General features: G+C 45.0%; 2 protein-coding genes across 6 annotated transcripts in view; one reads left to right on the forward strand and one right to left on the reverse strand.

Annotated features, from left to right (window-relative positions):
• Positions 1–2,274, reverse strand: part of ITGBL1 (integrin subunit beta like 1) — a 139,367-nt gene extending 137,093 nt beyond the window's left edge. Inside the window, exon 1 of the mRNA XM_028728201.2 lies at positions 2,050–2,274. Coding sequence (XP_028584034.2) covers positions 2,050–2,150 — 101 coding nt within the window. The 5' untranslated portion in view covers positions 2,151–2,274. The remainder of the gene's footprint in view (positions 1–2,049) is intronic.
• A 7,255-nt stretch (positions 2,275–9,529) lies between these two features.
• The window catches only part of NALCN (sodium leak channel, non-selective), a 191,095-nt gene continuing 180,337 nt past the window's right edge, over positions 9,530–20,287 (forward strand). For 2 of the 5 annotated variants that reach the window (XM_028728204.2, XM_028728203.2), the window contains exon 1: positions 9,531–9,917. The gene's annotated coding sequence lies outside the window, so the exon portion shown is untranslated. Of the gene's footprint in view, positions 9,956–20,287 lie in introns of all 5 variants that reach the window. The other 3 variants (XM_077927683.1, XM_028728202.2, XM_028728205.2) reach the window with 3 other exon arrangements.

A 20,287-nucleotide genomic window follows, 5' to 3' on the forward strand; every position in this document is an offset into this window, starting at 1 on the left:
TAGGTTGGCAGTAGCAGGGACCAAGCAACGGAGCTCACCCCATCGCAGGGATTCGAACCGCCGACCTTCTGATCGTCAAGTCCTAGGCTCTGTGGTTTAACCCACAGCGCCACCCGTGTCCCAACAATCCTCTAAGGAAGCATAAACTGAGACTGTCCCAAGATTACCCACAGCGAGCATCGTAACTGAGTGGGGATTCAGCCACAATCTTATTTTATAGTTGCCCGGCAGGTTCACACTCCCAAAGCCCTCCATGCAAAGGTAACACCGGCTACGTGAAGAAAAGTCATGTGAATTTGGGTGGGGAGTCGGCTGCTGTCTCTGTAATCCTGGAATACAGCAACAACAAGGAAATGGGTGCCGCCTTCCTGTGAGAGCAGCTTTGTTCATGCCCCTATTCTCTCCTCTGGCATTTGTGTGCAAAATTGCACAGAAGGGTTGAGCAGCGTGAACTGTCCCTTGGGCAAATCACTATCAGGCACACACAACTTACACTTGAATTACTCTGTTTTCCCACTCCAACCACAAATAGGAATAACAGTACCTTTCCTCTTGGGGGTGCTGTGAAGATGCAAACAAGAGTTGGAACGGCTAGTACTTGTACTGACTCATAGGAATGTGGTCTATACAACTGAATACCGAAGTAAACCTGAGAACCTAACAAATACTTTCCTGCAGGTTGCCTAGCAAGGTGTCCTGTGTCATCTCTATTTTTGACAGTACATTAATGTTCTGAATGGGAAGATGGTTTATTTTTTTCCAGAAAAAGGTACTGAATCATATTGGGGAGATTATTATTTTAATTCATCCGTTCCCTCCCCATCTTTGCCAACCTTCCCAATCACAATGCCCCAAAATTATTGCTACTGGAATTCCACCCAACGGGTGACATGACCCATATAAATGCCCATCAGAATCTTAGTATTTACTTTATTCATTTGAAAAAAAAATTAAAGCCACATTTCAGGCAGTTTACATAAAGGCATAAAACTATAAAACTGTTTCAGTAATGGCACACATTTCTTTCCTTGTTAGTTTCCTTTTAAACCTCCGGCTATCAAATTGCACGGAATGACCAACACCTTACGACCAGCCTAATACCAAATCTTTACTTGTTCCATTTTAAAGCAATAGTTCAACAGTATTTTATTTATTCAAGAAGAAGAGCATCCAGATGAGACTCCTGGATTATTATTTTTTAAAGAAGTATGGAGTTAAATATTTTATTTATTATGGCAAAGCATAGAATTGTAGAGTTGGAAGGGACCCCAAGGGTCATCTAGTCCAACCCCCTGCAATGCAGGAATCCTTTGCCCAAGGTAAGGTTCGAACCCACAACCCTGAGATTAAGAGTCTCATGCTCTACCAACTGAGCTATCTGGAATGAAGTCCAAAGTGGAATGCAGCAGGACTCAAATACAAGCTGACAAGTTGCAAATCCAGGCAATGGAATTTGCAAGACTTTATACCCCTATTGCTATGCATCTTAATCTGAATTTATAGCCACTGTGGGAATTTATAGCCATTGTGCCTTTTCTCCTCCTTATTAGTTTTCCTAGGATACGAGCAAAATTAGTCCAGGATGCTAGATCTAGATTCCCGCAAAGCTGTTTTTACCAGGACCATGAATAGGGATGACACTGGCGTGCTACAAATTAACAGAGTTTGACCAGCAAATATATGAAGCCCAGAAAAAACAAAGTCAGTAAATCTCAGGAAGCTCTAACGTGTGCTCATCAGGATAATGCTCAAAAGAGACAACAAATTTTTGCCTGACCCATCTGATCTGGGATATCTTCTGTATCTTCTGAAGTTCAAATGTGGATGTCAAAACGCAAATTACAGCTACAACTCTGCTTCTGCACTCAGATATGCTGTTGCTCTTTTGCTCAAATTTTACAAAGAGTCGAGCGGCAGGTTGGAGGGGGGGAGGGAGGGGGGAGGGAGAGAAATACCTCTTTAAGGCTTCTTCCTTGCAACTTGTTGCCTGGCCCCTAAAAGCTAATTGCTGGAAAAACAACAACAACAGAGCTTAAAATCCTAGCTTACCGCAGGGACAAGGAGAAACTTTGCGAAATAACAGGCAGCAGGACGAAGAGTGAAGACATGAATAGAAACGGCACCAAGCTGAGAAGCCCCTGAGTATGCATGCTTAGATCCCAGGGAAGCAGTAAATGAAGAGTTCTCCAGCGGAGTCCGAAACACAGACAGACCCAGAAGGTTTGCAGAGTTCTGAGCTGGCCAGAACTGGCTCCTTCCTCCTGTGCTCCACCAAGTGCCTTTGATTAGCTGCCTGGAAGCTGGATTTGGGCAGCATTCTGGAAGGAAAGGCCAGTGCCAAACCCCAAAGTTTACAGTCTAGGCAGGGAAGTAATTAGAAACAGTTGTACGGCCAGATGGTTTATTTTGACATAATAAAGTATCCTGTTCACAGTTTTGAGCAAACGGTCTTGTTCTCGAAAGAGAGGCACCCTAAGTATTTGGAGGAAAAGTAAGCTTGAGTGAGCTTTGATTAATGGAAGTTTTTGAGATAATCACACCAAAAGTAACTGGGGAGAAATATGTGTTTGTCAGGCTTGGCAGAAAATGCTCACATTATTTTCCGACTGTATCCAAGAGTGTAATGTTAGAGTTCAGGTGAATGCTTTAAATTCTTCAGGCTGGCTAGAAAGAAACAGGTCTGTTCCCTCCCCCCCTTCCTTATTAGTGTGCAAAAACTATGTTATAAGCAGAGCAGGAAGACTGTCAAGGTCATCAAACTGACAGCAACTCCACTGTCAAAACATTCATCCATCCACTCAAGGTTAAGGGAGTTAGGTAGGTTTTTCACATTATGCAGCAACAAACCCACTTGACTGGGAACAGTAGGCAGTGATGTTTCTAGGTATGGTGTGCTGATTTGCAAACGTGTGTTTGTTGCGTTCATGTTTTACATTTTTTCCAAGGAAGGGGTTGAGCTGTAAAACAAAACAAAACAAATTTGAAGCGGAATGTGATCCAGATTGTGCATTTGCTGGCGTGGGAATGACTGTGAAGCACCGAGGTCACTGTCAGATCAGGCAAGGCCAACAGCAAGTCAGAGCTGAGGAGCAAACCAGATCATATGCCAAATACAGGACTTGCCAAACTATCATTTGAGCAGGCAAACCATGCTTTAGAGTTGCCTATCTGCTCTAATTATCCATCCTCTCACTATTCATTTTCATTAGTTCAATTAAATTTCCACAGGGGAGCAGTCTCTCCAGGCAGAAAAATAGCTTCAGCTTTGGCCTGTCAAGTCAGATATTACATTGAAACCATCATTGATTGAAGAAGGTTTACAACAAGACTATGGTTAACATAAACAATGGTTTGCAAACCTACTTCAAAGTTTTGTTTTTAACGTCTGATCACAAACTATGGCCTGCCAATTTAGACACCACACCAAAACATTATTAAAGTTCCTCATTAATCATACTTTGTAATGGTATCTGAATAAAGCCTAGCTCAGTTTGGACTTTGCAGCCTCAGATGCCAGCATTAGATAATCAAAATCTATTAATGCGACACCAAAACTGCATTGCCTTGAAGCATTAAGCAGTCTTTTAAAAATGTACCAGTCATTAAACAACAGCTGTCCATTACTAATATTATATGGTGGGTGAGAAAACATTACAGATGTTAGTCTTGGATCTGTTCCTCAGAGAACTGTAACACTTTCAGTATGTTTAAAAATAACTATATGCTGGATAGCAAACTTGGTGAACTCAGAGGGACAGCCTTTATAACGAGGATTATTGTTGTTGTTTAAAAAATCCTGATCACTACCAATGGCCATTTTAGAATTCTTGTTAATAAGAACATGAGAAGAGCTTGCAGGTTCAGGCCAGGAGCCCATGTAGTTCAGCATCCTGTTCTTACAGTGGCCAACCAGATGCCTATGGAAAACTGACAAGCAGAATTCAAGCAATAGAGCACTCTCCCCTCTGGTGGTTTCCAGAAACTGGTACTGCAGGAAGAAGTACTTTATCTTTTCCTGAACATTTGGCTTCAATGCATGTCAACAAGTTTTGGTGTTATGAGAGAGTGAGATAAGGGATTACTGTATTTTTAGCTCTATAGGACGCACCCGACCATAGGATGCACCTTGTTTTAGAGGGGGAGAACAAGAAAAAAAAATTTTCCCCTCTCTGCGCAGCGCCCCTTTAGCGAAGCGGCAGGAGAAACGGAGCCCCTACCATTTCTCTTCCCGCTTAGCTGAAGGGGTGCTGAGCCTTAGCTGAAGGGGCACCTACCCTTCAGCGAAAGGAACCTGAAGCCTCTGGAAAGCAGTGGGAGCTCCCTCCATGCTCCAGACGCTTCAGGGGGCTATCTTTGAAGCCTGGAGAGCAAGAGGGGTCAGTGCGCACCGACCCCTCTCGCTCTCCAGGCTTCAGTGAAGGCAACCTGAAGCCTCTGGAGCGTGGCGGGAGAGCTCCCACTGCGCTTCAGAGGCTTTGCGTTGCTATCACTGAAGCCAAGAAGCCTGCATTCACTCCATGAGACGCACACACATTTCCCCTTAATTTCTGGAGAAGGAAATGTGCATCTTATAGAGCGAAAAATACGGTATTTACAAGTCTCCCCAAATAGCAAAAACAAAGAGGGGTACATGCAACATCATTTTCTTCCACACAATGGCTCCACCCCCATTGTTCAGCCCGAAAACAATTGCCTAACGATAGTTTGATAGTCCACAGGTGCTGTCTGGCTTTCTTTAAAATAAAATAAAATAAAAAAGAGCTGTGCATACTGAATTTAGTCCCAGAAGCAGTAAAGGATGCCCTAAACTTTCTGTTTTGTTTACAGCAATTTCGCAGTTTCAGAAGGGCAAGGTTTCAGAAAGCCTTCCATTTTAATACACTTGAAATTTTGTTACTGGGTCTCTTTGCATTACATGGTTTGTTTGATGATCTGAAAGAAACTTTACAGATCTAGGGCATGATCCAGTCAAAGCGAAACACTCTTCAATCCCACTGATGTAAATGACAGATGCTTGCGCACTTTGATCCCAAAGCAAGACCAGATGCAAATGAATACATATTGTCACCTGCTTTGAATTGTAATGGTCACTGAGTTCCCAGTGTAAGGAGGAGATATATATATATATAGCAAAGTAAATACAGCTCTTCTCAAGTGCAAGTGCAAATATACCTCTTTGCGATGATGAATTACATTAGCTGATGTAATATTGTGTAAATTAATACTTTTCATCACTATGACTATTATTATTCCTCCTCCTTGAAGCCAGTGTCACTTCAGCTGTGGCCTTGCACAAACTCGCATTGACTGGTATAGAATTAAGATTTTGCTGTTGAGTTTCACTATCCAGCTGTCAGTTCTCATAAGGAGATGGTCTTGCCCACAGCATAATTCTGCCTAGTAGCAACATATTCCTAGGAATAAAATATAATGGAGAAGGATGAACTGCACTGCAAGAAAAAAAAATGTATCCAGCTGCTTGTCAGTAAATATATTTTTTCTGCCAATATTTTTGGAGGCATTAATAGGTTACTTAATGTCATGGTCTTCCTAAGACCTTCAAACTTCAGCCTAATCGGTAAACTGGTTAGGAGCACAATATCTAGCAGCTAAGGAAAGACAAGCCCTGCTGCCATCAGGCAAGAGGTTACTCTTGTCCAGCATCGTGTTCTCATTATGGCCAACCAAACACAACAACAACAACAACAACAACAACAACAACAACAACAACAAATTTTATTTATATCCCACCCTCCCCAGCCGAAGCTGGGCTCAGGGCGGCTAACAACAATAAAATAGTACAACAACAATATTTATACCCCACTCATCGGACTGGGTTGCCCCAGCCACTCTGGGAGGCTTCCAACATATACAAAAACATAGCGAAGCTGCAAAGTGGATATTCAGAGACTTATTGCTTCTAACACTGGAGGTGGTACATAGACATCATGGCTAGCAGCCTTTCACGGCTTTATCCTCCATGAATTTGTCTACACCTTTCATCTAAAGTGGTGTATTCCCTTTTCTAAGAGTGGAGTTTCCCCAGCCCTTTGTTTGTTTTGGTCGCCATTTTCTGAACCTTTTCCCAGCTCTGCAATGCCCTGGTGGGGTTACCATAACTGCTCAGAGTATTCTAAGTGGTCTGGTTACCTCCTGCTTGGACTACTGCAATGCGCTCTACGTGGGGCTACTTTTGAAGGTGACCCAGAAACTACAATTAATCCAGAATGAGGCAGCTAGACTGGGGACTGGGAGTGGCAGCCAAGACCACCATGGGGGTCCCACCATGGATTTGTATAACAGCATAGTTATAATGGGCTCTTTATTTTTAACCCCTTTCCTAGTTATCCTTAACATTGATTTTGTCTTTCTCACAGCTGAGTCGACATCTTCATTGAGCTGCCCACCTTGACCCTAAGGTACGGCTCAGTTTCAGACCCCATAAATGTATAAACTCTTGACAACTGGGAAACACCGGCCTGCGAGCGCTCCAGTTGGAGAATAGCCTCTACCAAAGGCATCATGGACTTTGGACGAAAGGACGAAAGGGAGAAACAAGCTAAGAAGAAGGCATGTTTGGCAAATCCTCACCATGATCAACTCCCACCTGGAAACCTATGTCCCCACTGTGGAAGGATGTGTGGATCCAGAATTGGCCTCCACAGTCACTTAGGGACACACAGTTAAGAGCATATTCATGGAAGACAATCTTATTTGGCTACAAGTGATCACCGAAGAACATGCATATGTGAAATTACTACACACACATGTGCATAACTTTATATTTACTTATGCTGAATCACACTTCCCATTTTAGTGCCTAGTCATCCAGTCTGTAGAGCTAAAATGGAAGAAGCTTAATTCAGTTTAGGCAAGAATCCGTGTCTGTTTTGTGTCCTTTTAAATGACTGTTACTGAGAACATTTAGGTCTGCATGTTGCGTACTTTCCTTGCATGAATACTGCTGTTCATAGGTTTACAAAAGATTCTTTCTTCTACTCAAATGTTGAAGCGACAGAAACCCTACATACCATGTGTCTGCACACATGGGTGCAGTTAATAAAGAATGTACACCCCATGTATGCTGTCAGGGTGTTTATGTGAAAATTTTCTGTTTTGCTATGTGAACGTGCCATGTGTACCTGTGTGACGAAAAACATGCCATAATGATCCCCTGTGAAGAAGAACTAATTTGCTGTGTGCAAACATGCTTCCAGAACTCATTGCAAGGATTGCCATTGCTAGCATATGTCTATGTGGCAAAAATAGAGAAGTGTCTAAAATTCACACAAGCCTTTGTACATTTTCACCATCTAAATCAGGTTCTGTTGAACACATCCACTACACTAATAACTTGTACACGGTATGGTTGTTTTGTGGTTTATGCAACTGCATAAACTAAGAATGTTCTATGACCACAGTGAAAGGCCAGCTTCAGAATCAATGAAACCCACGTTAGTGAAATGCCATGCATGAAATGACCTTTATGTACCTCCCAGATCTTTGCAGGTGAGAACAGGGACACACTTATTGTAATTCTACCCTCCAGCACACAATATTACACCTTGCTGAAGGCTTGACTCCACTAGCTACATACTACAGTTGTTTATGATATTGGGGGCATTTGTTTAGAGGGTGAGGAGGCAAGTAAGGGGGGGGGCTACATAAAATTATGCATGGTAACAAATTGGAAAGTGAAATATACTCTGAGTCGAGAATAGATTTCATGCTCTTTATTCAGCTCATAGTGGCAAGGAGGAATGGAAGTTCCCCCAGAATGTCTGCCTTATATACATTTACACAATGGGCCCCATGTGATTGGCTAATTCCGGGATTCTCCTGTAGGCCAATCAGGTTGCGGATTCCCTTCCACCTGGAGCTGGATTGGGTGGCTCCTGTGGACCAATCAGACTGTTGCATTCTGGATCCTATTGTTCTAGGACCAATCAGACTGCTGCCTTTTGGATCCTATTCAACTCAGTACATAACAGACAGGTTCCACCAACCCCACACACTTTCTCATAATATGAAAAACCAAGGTCATCCAGTGAAACGAAACAGTAGAAAATTCTGCCCCACTATGTGCTGATATAGCTCAGTTGGTAGAGCATCAGACTCTTAATCTCAGGGTTGTGGGTTTGGATTGAGCCCCATGTTGGGCAAAAGATTCCTGCCATAGCTGTCAACTTTTCCCTTTTCTTGTGAGGAATCCTATTTGGAATAAGGGAATTTCCCTTAAAAAAAGGAAAACATTGACAGCTATGATTCCTGCATTGCAGGGGGCTGGAGTAGGTGATCCCGGAGGTCCCTTCCATCTCTACAATTCTGTGATTCTAAGAACCTCCGTCTTCCTGCAGCACCTTGCCATCTGCTTTCTCACTTACAATCATCCTAGGGTTCTGATCAGTTTCCTCTGACCAGGGGACCAAACTGAAATGGGTTGGCTCTGCCTGCACCCCCTCCAGACTTTCCACCCAACCACTTCCACCGGGCTCCAGCCACACATTGGGCCACCAAGGGAGGGCAAAGCCAGCGTAAGTGGCACCTGCTCAGTTTCTTCCTCCTGGCCTGCGACAAAGTTCATTCGGTAGAGCATGAGACTTCAGGGTCTTGGGAATGGGCGTAGCCAGGGGGGTAGGAGGGTAGCTCTCCTCCCCAATCAAGTAAATCAATAAAAACGGTAGAAATAATCAGAATATTTTAATTGAAATGCTCGCTAAGGTCACTTAGATGATGTTGTGGCGCATTCTGGCAACACAACTGGCAACCCAACGGAGTCAGGCATGGCTTCTGCAAACTGACCCATTGCTTGCAGGTACAGTGTTACCTCAGGTTACATACGCTTCAGGTTACATACGCTTCAGGTTACAGACTCCGCTAACCCAGAAATAGTGATTCAGGTTAAGAACTTTGCTTCAGGATGAGAACAGAAATCGTGCTCTGGCGGCACGGCAGCAGCAGGAGGCCCCATTAGCTAAAGTGGTGCTTCAGGTTAAGAACAGTTTCAGGTTAAGAACGAACCTCCGGAATGAATTAAGGACTTAACCCGAGGTACCACTGTAGCTTGGTTCTGGAAATAGGAGCCAGCTTCTAGGGGCATTGCCATTCAAATGGTGTGCATGTCCCAAAGTCATGTGATTGATTATGCAGGGTGAGGCTGACCTGGGACCCCCCAATATTTTATTCAAGTTGGCACCGCTGGTTCTGCAACAGGACAGGTGGGTGCCCTGCCGCCCCCAACATCCATGGTCGTGAGTTCGAGTCCCACACTGGGTTGGGCTAAGCGACCCTCGTGGTCCTTTCCAACTCTACAATTCCTGCTCCTCGCGTGGTGGTGCTGGACCTTCTTTTTCTGGTGGAGAGGAGGATTTGGGGCCACTGGGCGCCATCCCCACTCTCTGCGCCATCCAAAGCGCGGGGGGGGGGGCGTGACACAGCGAGGAGGAGGAGGAGGATTGGGCCCAACGGGAGGGGAAGGCGAAGGAAATTCGGGACACCCACCCCCACCCCCCCAGCGGAAGGCATGCCACCGATGCCTCCCAGCCCACCTGGCGCCGGCCCTCTCCCCGCCTGTAGCGGGAGGCGCCTTGCGCGCGTGTCCTCCACTCCAGCCGGTGGATGCTCGCGGGGAACAGCTGTTGCTGGGCGACTGCAAGGCTGCAGCGCCAGCGAGCAAGAAGGAACCTGCTCGCACCGTTTCGCCCTGATCTCCTCGCTGCCGGCCGCCGCCGCTTGTTCTTCCTCCTCCTCCTTCTCCTTCCCACCATCCCGACCCCTCCCGGGTCACGCCCTCTCTGCGCACCGGCGACGCGGGGCGGACAACTCCAAACCCCCGAGAATCATCACCAAAATAAGCTCGGGGGGGAGGGTGGCCAGAGCATCCCGCTCCAATCACGCCATGAAGGGAGAGGCAGGCGGTAGGTTGCCAGCGGCGGTCGGGTTGCTTCTCTGTATGGTATGATGCTGCTTCTTTCCCCTCCCCCTTTTATCAATAATGCTACCGATAATAATTATACCGTGTGGCGGCGGCGGCGGCTGCTCCTTTCCTGCTGACGGGCTTTGCAGTTCTTGGCGGGTGCGGGGAAACCAGGAGAAGGCAAGGCTGGCGCAGCTGCACCGGAGGAGGAGGCCTCCTGGGCTTGTTTTCGGTCAGGGCTTCACCTGGGCGCGGGAAAGAGGCAGCTGCTCTCCACCTTCCGGTGAGGAGGGGATGGCTGGGGAGGTGAGGAAGAGGCCTTTGTCGCCCTCAGAGGAAAAGGAGCCCAGAACTGGCTGGAAACCTTTGCCCTTCAAAGGGGGTGGGAGGGAAGGCTTGCAAAGCCACATTGGCAGCAATGGGGGAAGAAAGAGCCCACTGCCCCCCTTTTTTTTTGCACAGGTGCCCTCCTCCCCAAAGATAGGCCTGGTCTGTTTCTGTAGGGAGATCCACAGGCTTTCCTGGGCCTCCTTGCCTCTCCAACAGTCTTCTAAGATGGCCTTCTCCCTTTGGCATCATTGGTGATGTCAGCCAAAGAACTGGGGGAAGCAGTTGACCGCTCTGGGGGGCAAGCATGTAAAACTACAAACCGTTGTTGGGCCCATGCGGTATTCTAACTCAATAAGAAGGTAGGCCCCCCATACATGATATGAGGCACTCAACACATTGGGTCTCAGCCCCCAGCTCAATTAAAGGTAAAGGTAAAGGTACCCCTGCCCGTACGGGCCAGTCTTGCCAGACTCTAGGGTTGTGCGCCCATCTCACTCAAAAGGCCGGGGGCCAGCGCTGTCCGAGGACACTTCCGGGTCACGTGGCCAGCGTGACAAAGCTGCATCTGGCGAGCCAGAGCCGCACACGGAAACGCCGTTTACCTTCCCGCTAGAAAGCGGTCCCTATTTATCTACTTGCACCCGGGGGTGCTTTCGAACTGCTAGGTTGGCAGGCGCTGGGACCGAACAACGGGAGCGCGCCCCGCTGCGGGGATTCGAACCGCCGACCTTTCGATCGGCAAGCCCTAGGCGCTGAGGCTTTTACCCACAGCGCCACCCGCATCCCTTTAATGGTCACCCAGCTCAATTATGTGACCATTAAAAAAAAAAAGTAGGTGTGCCCAAGTACAGTGGTACCTCGGGTTACATACGCTTAAGGTTACATATGCTTCAGGTTACACACTCCACTAAGCCAGAAATAGTGCCTCAGGTTAAGAACTTTGCTTCAGGATAAGAACAGAAATCGTGCTTCGGCGGCACAGCAGCAGCAGGAAGCCCTATTAGCTAAAGTGGTGCTTCAGGTTAAGAACGGACCTTCGGAACGAATTAAGTACTTAACCTGAGGTACCACTGTATATAAACTTTTGAGGGGAAATAAAATTGCAAAAAATAAAATGAAAGTTAGGTTTTCTAAATATGGGAGGGGCGGGGTTAGTTAATCTAACACAGGTAAACAGGTTAAATACTGAGACTGTAACACAAGTCGAAGGTTAAAGGCTGATATGCCAAGGTAATGCCTGAATAGGCTGTCCCCCATTTTAAAAAAAAGCTCTGTAGGTTATATCCCCAGATGCCACCCTTGTTGGGGAGCCCCAGAAGAGAGAGAGCCATAGGGACCTAAAGCTCTTGAACGAAGTATCCCCAGTATTTGTTTTCCGCCCCCAATTAAAAATTCCAAACTTCCTTGAGTTAAGCATGAGGAGAATCTGTGCCCTAAGAGCATTTTCATGCAAGGCAAATACCTGTGAGCTTCTTCCCTATTATTTTTACACGAAGTTCAATATTAACCCAGTTGGGGGGGGGGTCATAAAAACCCAGTTCCAAATGTATATTCTAATCAATGTGTGGTGTGTTTGGTTTGCATTTCAGACATGGTGTTAAGCCTTCTGTTTAAAAACACCCTGTAAGTAATAATAATAATAATAATAATAATAATAATAATAATAATAATTTATTATTTATACCCCGCCCATCTGGCTGGGTTTCCCCAGCCACTCTGGGCGGCTTCCAACTGAATATTAAAAACAGTACAGCATCAAACATTAAAAACTTCCCTAAAGAGGGCTGCCTTCAGATGACTTTTAAAAGTAAAATAGTTGTTTATTGCTTTGACATCTGCTGGGAGGGCGTTCCACAGGGCAGGAGCCACTACCGAGAAGGCCCTCTGCCTGGTTCCCTGTAACCTTACTTCTCGCAATGAGGGAACCGCCAGAAGGCCCTCGGCGCTGGATCTCAGTGTCCGGGCTGAACGATGGGGGTGGAGACGCTCCTTCAGATATACTGGACCGAGGCCGTTTAGGGCTTTAAAGGTCAGCACCAACACTTTGAATTGTGCTCGGAAACGTACTGGGAGCCAATGCAGATCTCTCAGAACTGGTGTTATGTGGTCCCGGCGGCCACTCCCAGTCACCAGTCTAGCGGCCGCATTCTGGATTAATTGCAGTTTCCGGGTCACCTTCAAAGGTAGCCCCACGTAGAGCGCGTTGCAGTAGTCCAAGCGGGAGATAACTAGAGCATGCACCACTCTGGCAAGACAGTCTGCGGGCAGGTAGGGTCTTAGCCTGCGTACCAGGTGGAGCTGGTAGACAGCTGCCCTGGACACAGAATTAACCTGTGCCTCCATGGACAGCTGTGAGTCCAAAATGACTCCCAGGCTGCGCACCTGGTCCTTCAGGGGCACAGTTACCCCATTCAGGACCAGGGAATCCCCCACACCTGCCCGCCCCCTGTCCCCCAAAAACAGTACTTCTGTCTTGTCAGGATTCAGCCTCAATCTGTTAGCCGCCATCCATCCTCCAACAGCCTCCAGGCACTCACACAGGACCTTCACCGCCTTCACTGGTTCTGATTTAAAGGAGAGGTAGAGCTGGGTGTCATCTGCATACTGATGAACACCCAGCCCAAACCCCCTGATGATCTCTCCCAGCGGCTTCATATAGATATTAAAAAGCATGTCCAACTTCAAATTAATATTAATTTTATACCAGTTTTAGTGTCAGAGCTTTTTCCAAAAACAAAACAAAAAAACCCCTGGAAATTTGTGGTTTGGGAAGAATGCTGAGAGCAGAGATTCCTAGACCTTCCCACAGAACTGAAGTTCCCATGGTTCCATAGAGAAAGGGAATGGTATTTACTCCTAGGGTTCCCCTAGCCTTGTCTGACACTCACGTAGGCCCTGTTTCCATGCATATTCATCACTATGTTCTTATGTGTCAACTAGCCTTATGAGGAATTGTTGATGGAATTGGGTATCTTTAGCTTGGTAAAGAGGAGATTTGATAGCTATCTTCAAATATCTAAAGGGCTGACACATGGAAGATGAAGCAAGCTTGTTTCCTCCTCCTGAGGCTAGGATCTGAACCAATGCATTCAAGTTAAAAGAACATCAGCAATAAGCTGTTTGACAGTGGAACAGACTCCCACAAGAGGTGGTGGACTCTCTCCTTCTTTGGAGTCTTTTAAGCAGAGGTTTGATGGCTATCTGTCATAGATGCTTTATTTGAGATTCCTGCATTGCAGGGGGTTGGACTAGATTACCCTTGAAGTCCCTTCTGACTCTACAATGATATGATTCTATGATTCTAATCACTACACTGCAGTTAGCTTTACTTTGCTCTCTTTGTGGAGACCTAGTCCAAAGTGTTTACATACACCCCCATGGTCTGTCCTTTCACAATACAGTACTGCTTAGCCCTGCTATACTATTTTTAGTGTTCATTGACTGAGTGGAGTGCATTTCAGCAGGGTGGCTAAATTTTAATACATGGGTTTCTTTGGTTTTTTTTTAAAAAAGAATCACAATACCATTATTATTATTATTATTATTATTATTATTATTATTATTATTATTATTATTATATTTATATGCCACCCATCTGATTGCTTTGCCCCAGCCACTCTGGGTGGCTTCCAGCAAAATAAACACAATAAAACTTTAAACATTAAAAACTTCCTTATACAGTATAGGACTGCCTCTTCCCTTTGCGCTTCAACCTTTATATGCTACATTCAAGCTATGCAGAGTCAGAAAACCAAGCCATGTAACTGTGTATGTGCTTATTTCAGGTTTTCTGGTAGAGAGAATTGAGTTATGTTGCCATATGGTCCTCCACTCCTCAGCAGTATTCTCGCTGGGTTAAAATGAGATTTGCACAAGGACCCAAAGGCAGCACATGCCCTTTTGGTATAATTAGCTTTTATTTGCTCATTACCTTATTGCTATCTTCAGAATTGTTCCGTTATAAAATATTCTTATTCAAAAAACAACAACCATGGTTGCTGGTTAGGGGTAGTTCTGGATATGTACCTACTATCTTCCTATCAATTTTATTTCCCCTTCCTTCCTTTCTCTCCTGCCCCCCACTCCCCAGTTTGTTTTTTAAGCTGCCATGGGAACTGACTGCCAGCAGCAAATTGTCACATCCTTTCCTGCAGAGTCAAAAGTTGCAAAGCACAATTTTCACATGATGCAGAAACAATCTTAATAGGATCTTGGTAGAAGTAGAAGAGGGACGTGGGTGGCGCTGTGGGTTAAACCACAGAGCCTAGGACTTGCCGATCAGAAGGTCGGCGGTTCGAATCCCTGTGATGGGGTGAGCTCCCATTGCTCGGTCCCTGCTCCTGCCAACCTAGCAGTTCGAAAGTAGGTCAAAGTGCAAGTAGATAAATAGGTACTGCTCCGGTGGGAAGGTAAATGGCATTTCCGTGTGCTGCTCTGGTTCGCCAGAAGCGGCTTAGGCATGCTGGCCACATGACCCGGAAGCTGTACGCCAGCTCCCTTGGCCAATAAAGCGAGATGAGCGCCACAACCCGAGTCGGCCACGACTGGACCTAATGGTCAGGGGTGCCTTTACCTTTACCTTAGAAGTAGAAGAATAGAATTGTAGAGTTGGAAGGGACCCTGAGGATCATCTAGTCCAGGCACGTCCAACAGGTAGATCTGGACGTCTATGGTAGATCACTGGTAGATCACTGGCTTCCCCCAAAGCAGCTCAACAAGTTTGGGGCTCCCCTAAAAAAGCTCAACCACCTTGACCTGAACCCCTAAAAAATGGACTTTCCTCCTCCCCCCGAAAAGCTCACCAACTTCGATCTGAACAGCAAGAAAACAGGGCTTTCCTCCTCTAAAAAAAGCTGAACAACTTTGACCTGAACCCCCCAAAAATGGGGTAGATCACTGCAAGTTGTTAACTCTGTAAGTAGATCGCAGTCTCTTGGGAGTTGGCCACCTCTGATCTAGTCCAACCCCCTGAAATGCAGGAATATGCAGCTGTCCCATACGGGGATTGAACCTGCAACCGTGGCATTATCAGCACCAGCTGAGCTATCCATGCAGAAATCCTTGCTGAAGCCACTAGATCTTGGTTGTGAAAACCAAGCCGTGGGGTGGGGAGTTGAATTGGGAATTTCTTCATCCATACCCTTCAACATTTCTCTGATGAAAATAGGGATGTCCTAAGAAAAAGCGGGACATTCTGGGATGAAACGAGAAACCAGGACGGCTTCTGTAAATCCGGGACTGTCCCTGGAAAACAGGGACACTTGGAAGGTCTGCTTATCTAAACCAGAGATTTAGCTCAGAGAGCAATGTGGAACTGTGTCTCCTGTTGTGGAAACCCTTTCAGGCACATAATGTCTTGGGGTTCATGTGAGCATGCTGCTCTACCCTTTGCCTAGGTATTGTGTTTTATCATTCCTCCTCTCTCAAGTTCTCAGTTCTTCAGCAGATGCTTAGGCTCAATTGGCTGCTGAGCACGCTCAGGTGAAATATACTCAGAGTCGAGAGTGGATTTCACACTCTTTATTCAGCTCATAGTGGTGAGGAGGAATGAATGTTTCCCCAAAGTATCTGCTTTATATACGTTATTTACACAATGGGCTGCACTTGATTGGCTAATTCCGGAATTCTCCTGTAGGCCAATCAGGTTGTGGATTCACTTCCATCTGGAGCTGGACTGGGTGGCTCCTGCAGACCAATCATACTGCTGCATTGTTCTAGGACCAATCAGACTGCTGCATTCTGAATCCTATTGTTCTGGGACCAATCAGACTGCTGCATTTTGGATCCTATTGTTCTAGGACCAATCAGACTGCTGCATTTTGGACCCTATTCAACTCAGTACATAACATCAGGGTTCCCCTGTCCCTGAGGGTTCTTTTGTGCTTCTCCAAAGCCTGGCGTCCCCCCAAGCCTGTTGATAAGGACTGGCACTCAGAGAACCAAAGCTGCAATCCTAACCCTACTTACTTCAAAGTAAGCTCCACTGAATTCAGTAAGACTGAAGAGATGGTGAGAATGGCACTGTTGCCTGTTTGCACACACAGTGACAGGGCCTATAATTAAGGCATATCTTTGGTGGCCAAAAAAGAAATAAAAAAAGAGGTAGCTTTATCTGGAAGGAGAAAGAGACAGTATGGCTGATGATAATATGAAGAAAAGGGGGTGGCTCTTCCGCTTGAGCGGATGGAGCTAATATTTTTTGAAAGGAAGGCTGGGTGACATAGTTATTTGTGTTATTTCTAGTCATTGCCTTGGCCTTCTTCAGAGTGTGTCCTTCCTCTCAATGCACAGACTTATATTGCTCTGATTTAAATTCCCAATGCGTTTCTCCCCCTTTAAAAGCTTTTGAAAATCTTCATAGAATTTTTTTATTGAGTGGGCGGTCAGGTATTTTTCTTTGTCATCGTCTTCTCTGGCTTCTAAAAATAAGTTGAAAGAGTGATAATTCTGATTTGCACATTAACAAAAATGAGGCTGCATTCCTACATATTAAGCAATGGCAGTGTGCCCAAATTAATGTTTATTTCTGATTCTTGCTGTGCAGAGAAAATGCCTCTGCTGACAGGGAAAGCAAATTGGCATGGCCTTTTTATAGTCCCCCTCCCCACTTTTTTTTTTTAAAGTATGCATGATCTAGCTTCATGCGTTCTTAATACAGAAGTTGATTCTGGAAAAAGGGACCCCAAAGGCATATTGCAAAATATCCCACACATATATTTTCTATTTACCTTTCATAGATAGTATAATGTTGCAGTGATTATTTGAAATTTAGAGACCATAAGTGCTAAAATGTGAATGTGGACAGTTCCAGACAACTTTTACAAATGTTAGAAAATGTAGGGAAATCTGGGGCTGTTGACCACCTAAATGTGATTTGTAGCATTTATTTGTTATGCCCAAAAATAAGAAAGTGACCCTTAAGAGTATTTATATGCCGTTCTTCAAAACACATTCTATAGCCGCTTGCAATATTAAATGCAATAATACAAAAACATAAATCTATATAAAAAAACAATACAGCAACAAATGAAAGAACAACACCTATGTTTTTGTGGTGCTCATGGAACTCCTCAGAGATATTAATAAGCCCCTTTAAGTTTCACAAATTAAGTATAGAAGATTGCATCCAACTGAGTCTTAGACTCATGGGAACTACCGTAATTGACTTGGAATAGTTCGTTGTTACTGTTTATTAGATTTATACCTCACATCTTCCTCAAAAGGAGCTCAGAGTAGCTGAGATAGTCACGACTCAGTTGAGATTGTTACAACTGATTTAAGTCTTGTGTCAGGGAACTGCCATCAGAACAGGGGCGGGAAACAGAGGGGCAGTTGTCAGGGAGCCTCCGAAAATCTTGCGAAGCAGTTCAGCTTCCCGTGATGAGGAAAACCCCACCTCCAGTGGGGAAGATGTGAAAGGACCAGAGGATGCTGGTGGGAGCATCAGCACCACTTCTGGCAAAGCCGGCCAGGAGGGAAGCACGCCCCCTCCGTCCCCCACCCTGCGCAGAAGTCTAAAGCGCAAAGAGGGAAGGAAGAGGCTGGGCGTAACGAGGCTTTTATGCTGGAGGAGGTCTAGGAAACAGGCACCCTTCTGCTAGCGATTGAGGCAGACATAAACTTTTGGGTTCTGCACTGTAAATAAAGGTAAAGGAACCCCTGACCATTAGGTCCAGTTGTGACCGACTCTGGGGTTGCGGCACTCATCTCGCTTTACTGGCCGAGGGAGCCGGCATACAGCTTCCAGGTCACGTGGCCAGCATGACTAAGCCGCTTCTGGTGAACCAGAGCAGTGCACGGAAACGCCGTTTACCTTCCCGTCAGAGTGGTACCTATTTATCTACTTGCACTTTGACGTGCTTTTGAACTGCTAGGTTGGCAGAAGCTGGGACCGAGCAACGGGAGCTCACCCCATCGTGGGGATTCAAACCGCCAACCTTCTGATCACCAAGCCCTAGGCTCTGTGGTTTAATCCACAGCGCCACCCGCGTCCCTTGTGCACTGTAAATAGTTTGCACCAAGGTCCTGCCTGGTTACTTGTGAGCAACCACCCTTGCCATCTGACATCTTGAATTCAACCTGAGGTTGTAGTTTTGCCCTTTCCATTCTAATCACAAGCTGTGACCAATAATAACCAAGAAAGCACTGCCAGAGGGTTCTTTTGCAGCAAGGAGCAGAAATGTGAGGTTCCAGGGAGGGGCTCTGCCAGCCCAGGATCTATTGAATCACAAGTTGACCCCGCTATTGTCACACAATTCCATTGGGCCCAATTGGGGCCTGCCCCCTCACCTTCTGCCCCAGCTGACACACTTGGCAGTGGTTTGGATGTGCTCCTGTTGTTCCATTAAGCCCCAGTGGGCAGCAACCATGGTTAGGATTTCACCCATATAGTTGAACAACTATATCCTCTCACTGTTTCCAAGTATTTGGTATGCATTGGGTTTCTACCTAATACTGTAGCCTGATTGCTAGCCAGTGTATCTATTCAGCACTCTTTTCCTGACTGAGAACCAGAATCTCACAGCTTTGCCAGTTTTCCCTTAATTTTTAAAGAAAACATGTTGGGAGTGTTGTTTTTATGGTGATACAAAAGAGCAAACGTATTCTGCCAGAATGTGAAAAAAGTATCTTTCTGCAGTGTTGCAGAAAAAAGTATCTTGACCTTCAAATTAATATGTAAACCAAGTATACAGTATCTATCTTTCCTCTTACAAAATGCTTGGCAGGGTGTAGCTCTCATCTTATGTCTGAGTGCATATAGAAACGTGGGTAAGCATTTGACTGATTATGTCTCAGGGGTGTGAAAAAGGAAAATGAATGTAGGAGAATAGAATAATGGGCAAAAATCTAAAATTAGCACCTTTGATTTGTTAGGTTTGTCTCTTAAAAAAACAACAACATATTATATTGTGGTTTTGCTTCAGTAAACATATGAGAAAAAAGTATTCAACCATGTTGAAAAGATGGTCCTTGCTAATTTAATAAAGGACATCACATTATATTAATAAATCCATGACTGTGTGCTGACCTGCTATGCTTTTTTAAAAAAAGATATAGACAGCATTCATTCTAAATGTAAGCTACAGATGGAGAATTGGCTTTAACTAGATTTGCTTATCTCCCCCAGAAACTAGAAATGTAGGGTTTTTGTTTTTATTTTTAATTGCCCTTTGTAAAAAAAAAAATATTATTTATTGATTTTTCACACAAAAAATACTATATATACACACACACACACACACACACACACATATAAATGTATTTAAATTTTCAGATTTACAAACAAGCATCAAGCAAACAAAACAATTTCCATAAGTTCCCTTTGACTTCCCTCCTCCCCTTTTGTGGGTCCTTATGTTAACTTATTCTCCTGCATCTTCCCTGTTAGTCCAATTCTATTAAATCTCCGATAAAACCATAGTCCAACTTTTAACTACAAGCGTCATTCCAACCCTACTAATAATTTTAATTTGCTAATAATTTTAATTTACAATGGTGGTTTTTTGGGGGAAATTGTATATTTTCCCCATTCCACATTGAGATTTTGGTCTTCCTGATTCCTAATTCTTCCGGTCAGTTTTGCCATTTCTGCACAGTCCATCAGTTTAATCTGCCATTCTTCTCTGGTAGGGACTACACCCTATTTCCATCTCTGGGCTAGTAGTGTCCGGGCAGCAGTAGTTGCATACATGAAAAGTCTCATCTGGTCACTTGGAATTTCGACACCTACAATTCCTAAAAGAAAAGCTTCTGGTTTTTAAAGAAAAGGTTATTTTAAACATTTTTTTTTTCAATTCAAATTTTAACATAGATCATAAATTACTTTATCCATTGACTTCTCATCCTCCCCTTCCATGGTTTCCATATACAGTGGTACCTCGGGTTAAGTATTTAATTCGTTCCGGAGGTCTGTACTTAACCTGAAATTGTTCTTAACCTGAAGCACCACTGTAGCTAATGGGGGTCTCCTGCTGCCGCCACGCCACCAGAGCACGATTTCTGTTCTCATCGTGAAGCAAAGTTCTTAACCTGAAGCACTAT

The sequence above is a fragment of the Podarcis muralis genome, chromosome 4, assembly GCF_964188315.1.
Source record: "Podarcis muralis chromosome 4, rPodMur119.hap1.1, whole genome shotgun sequence".
NCBI classification, from domain to species: domain Eukaryota; kingdom Metazoa; phylum Chordata; class Lepidosauria; order Squamata; family Lacertidae; genus Podarcis; species Podarcis muralis.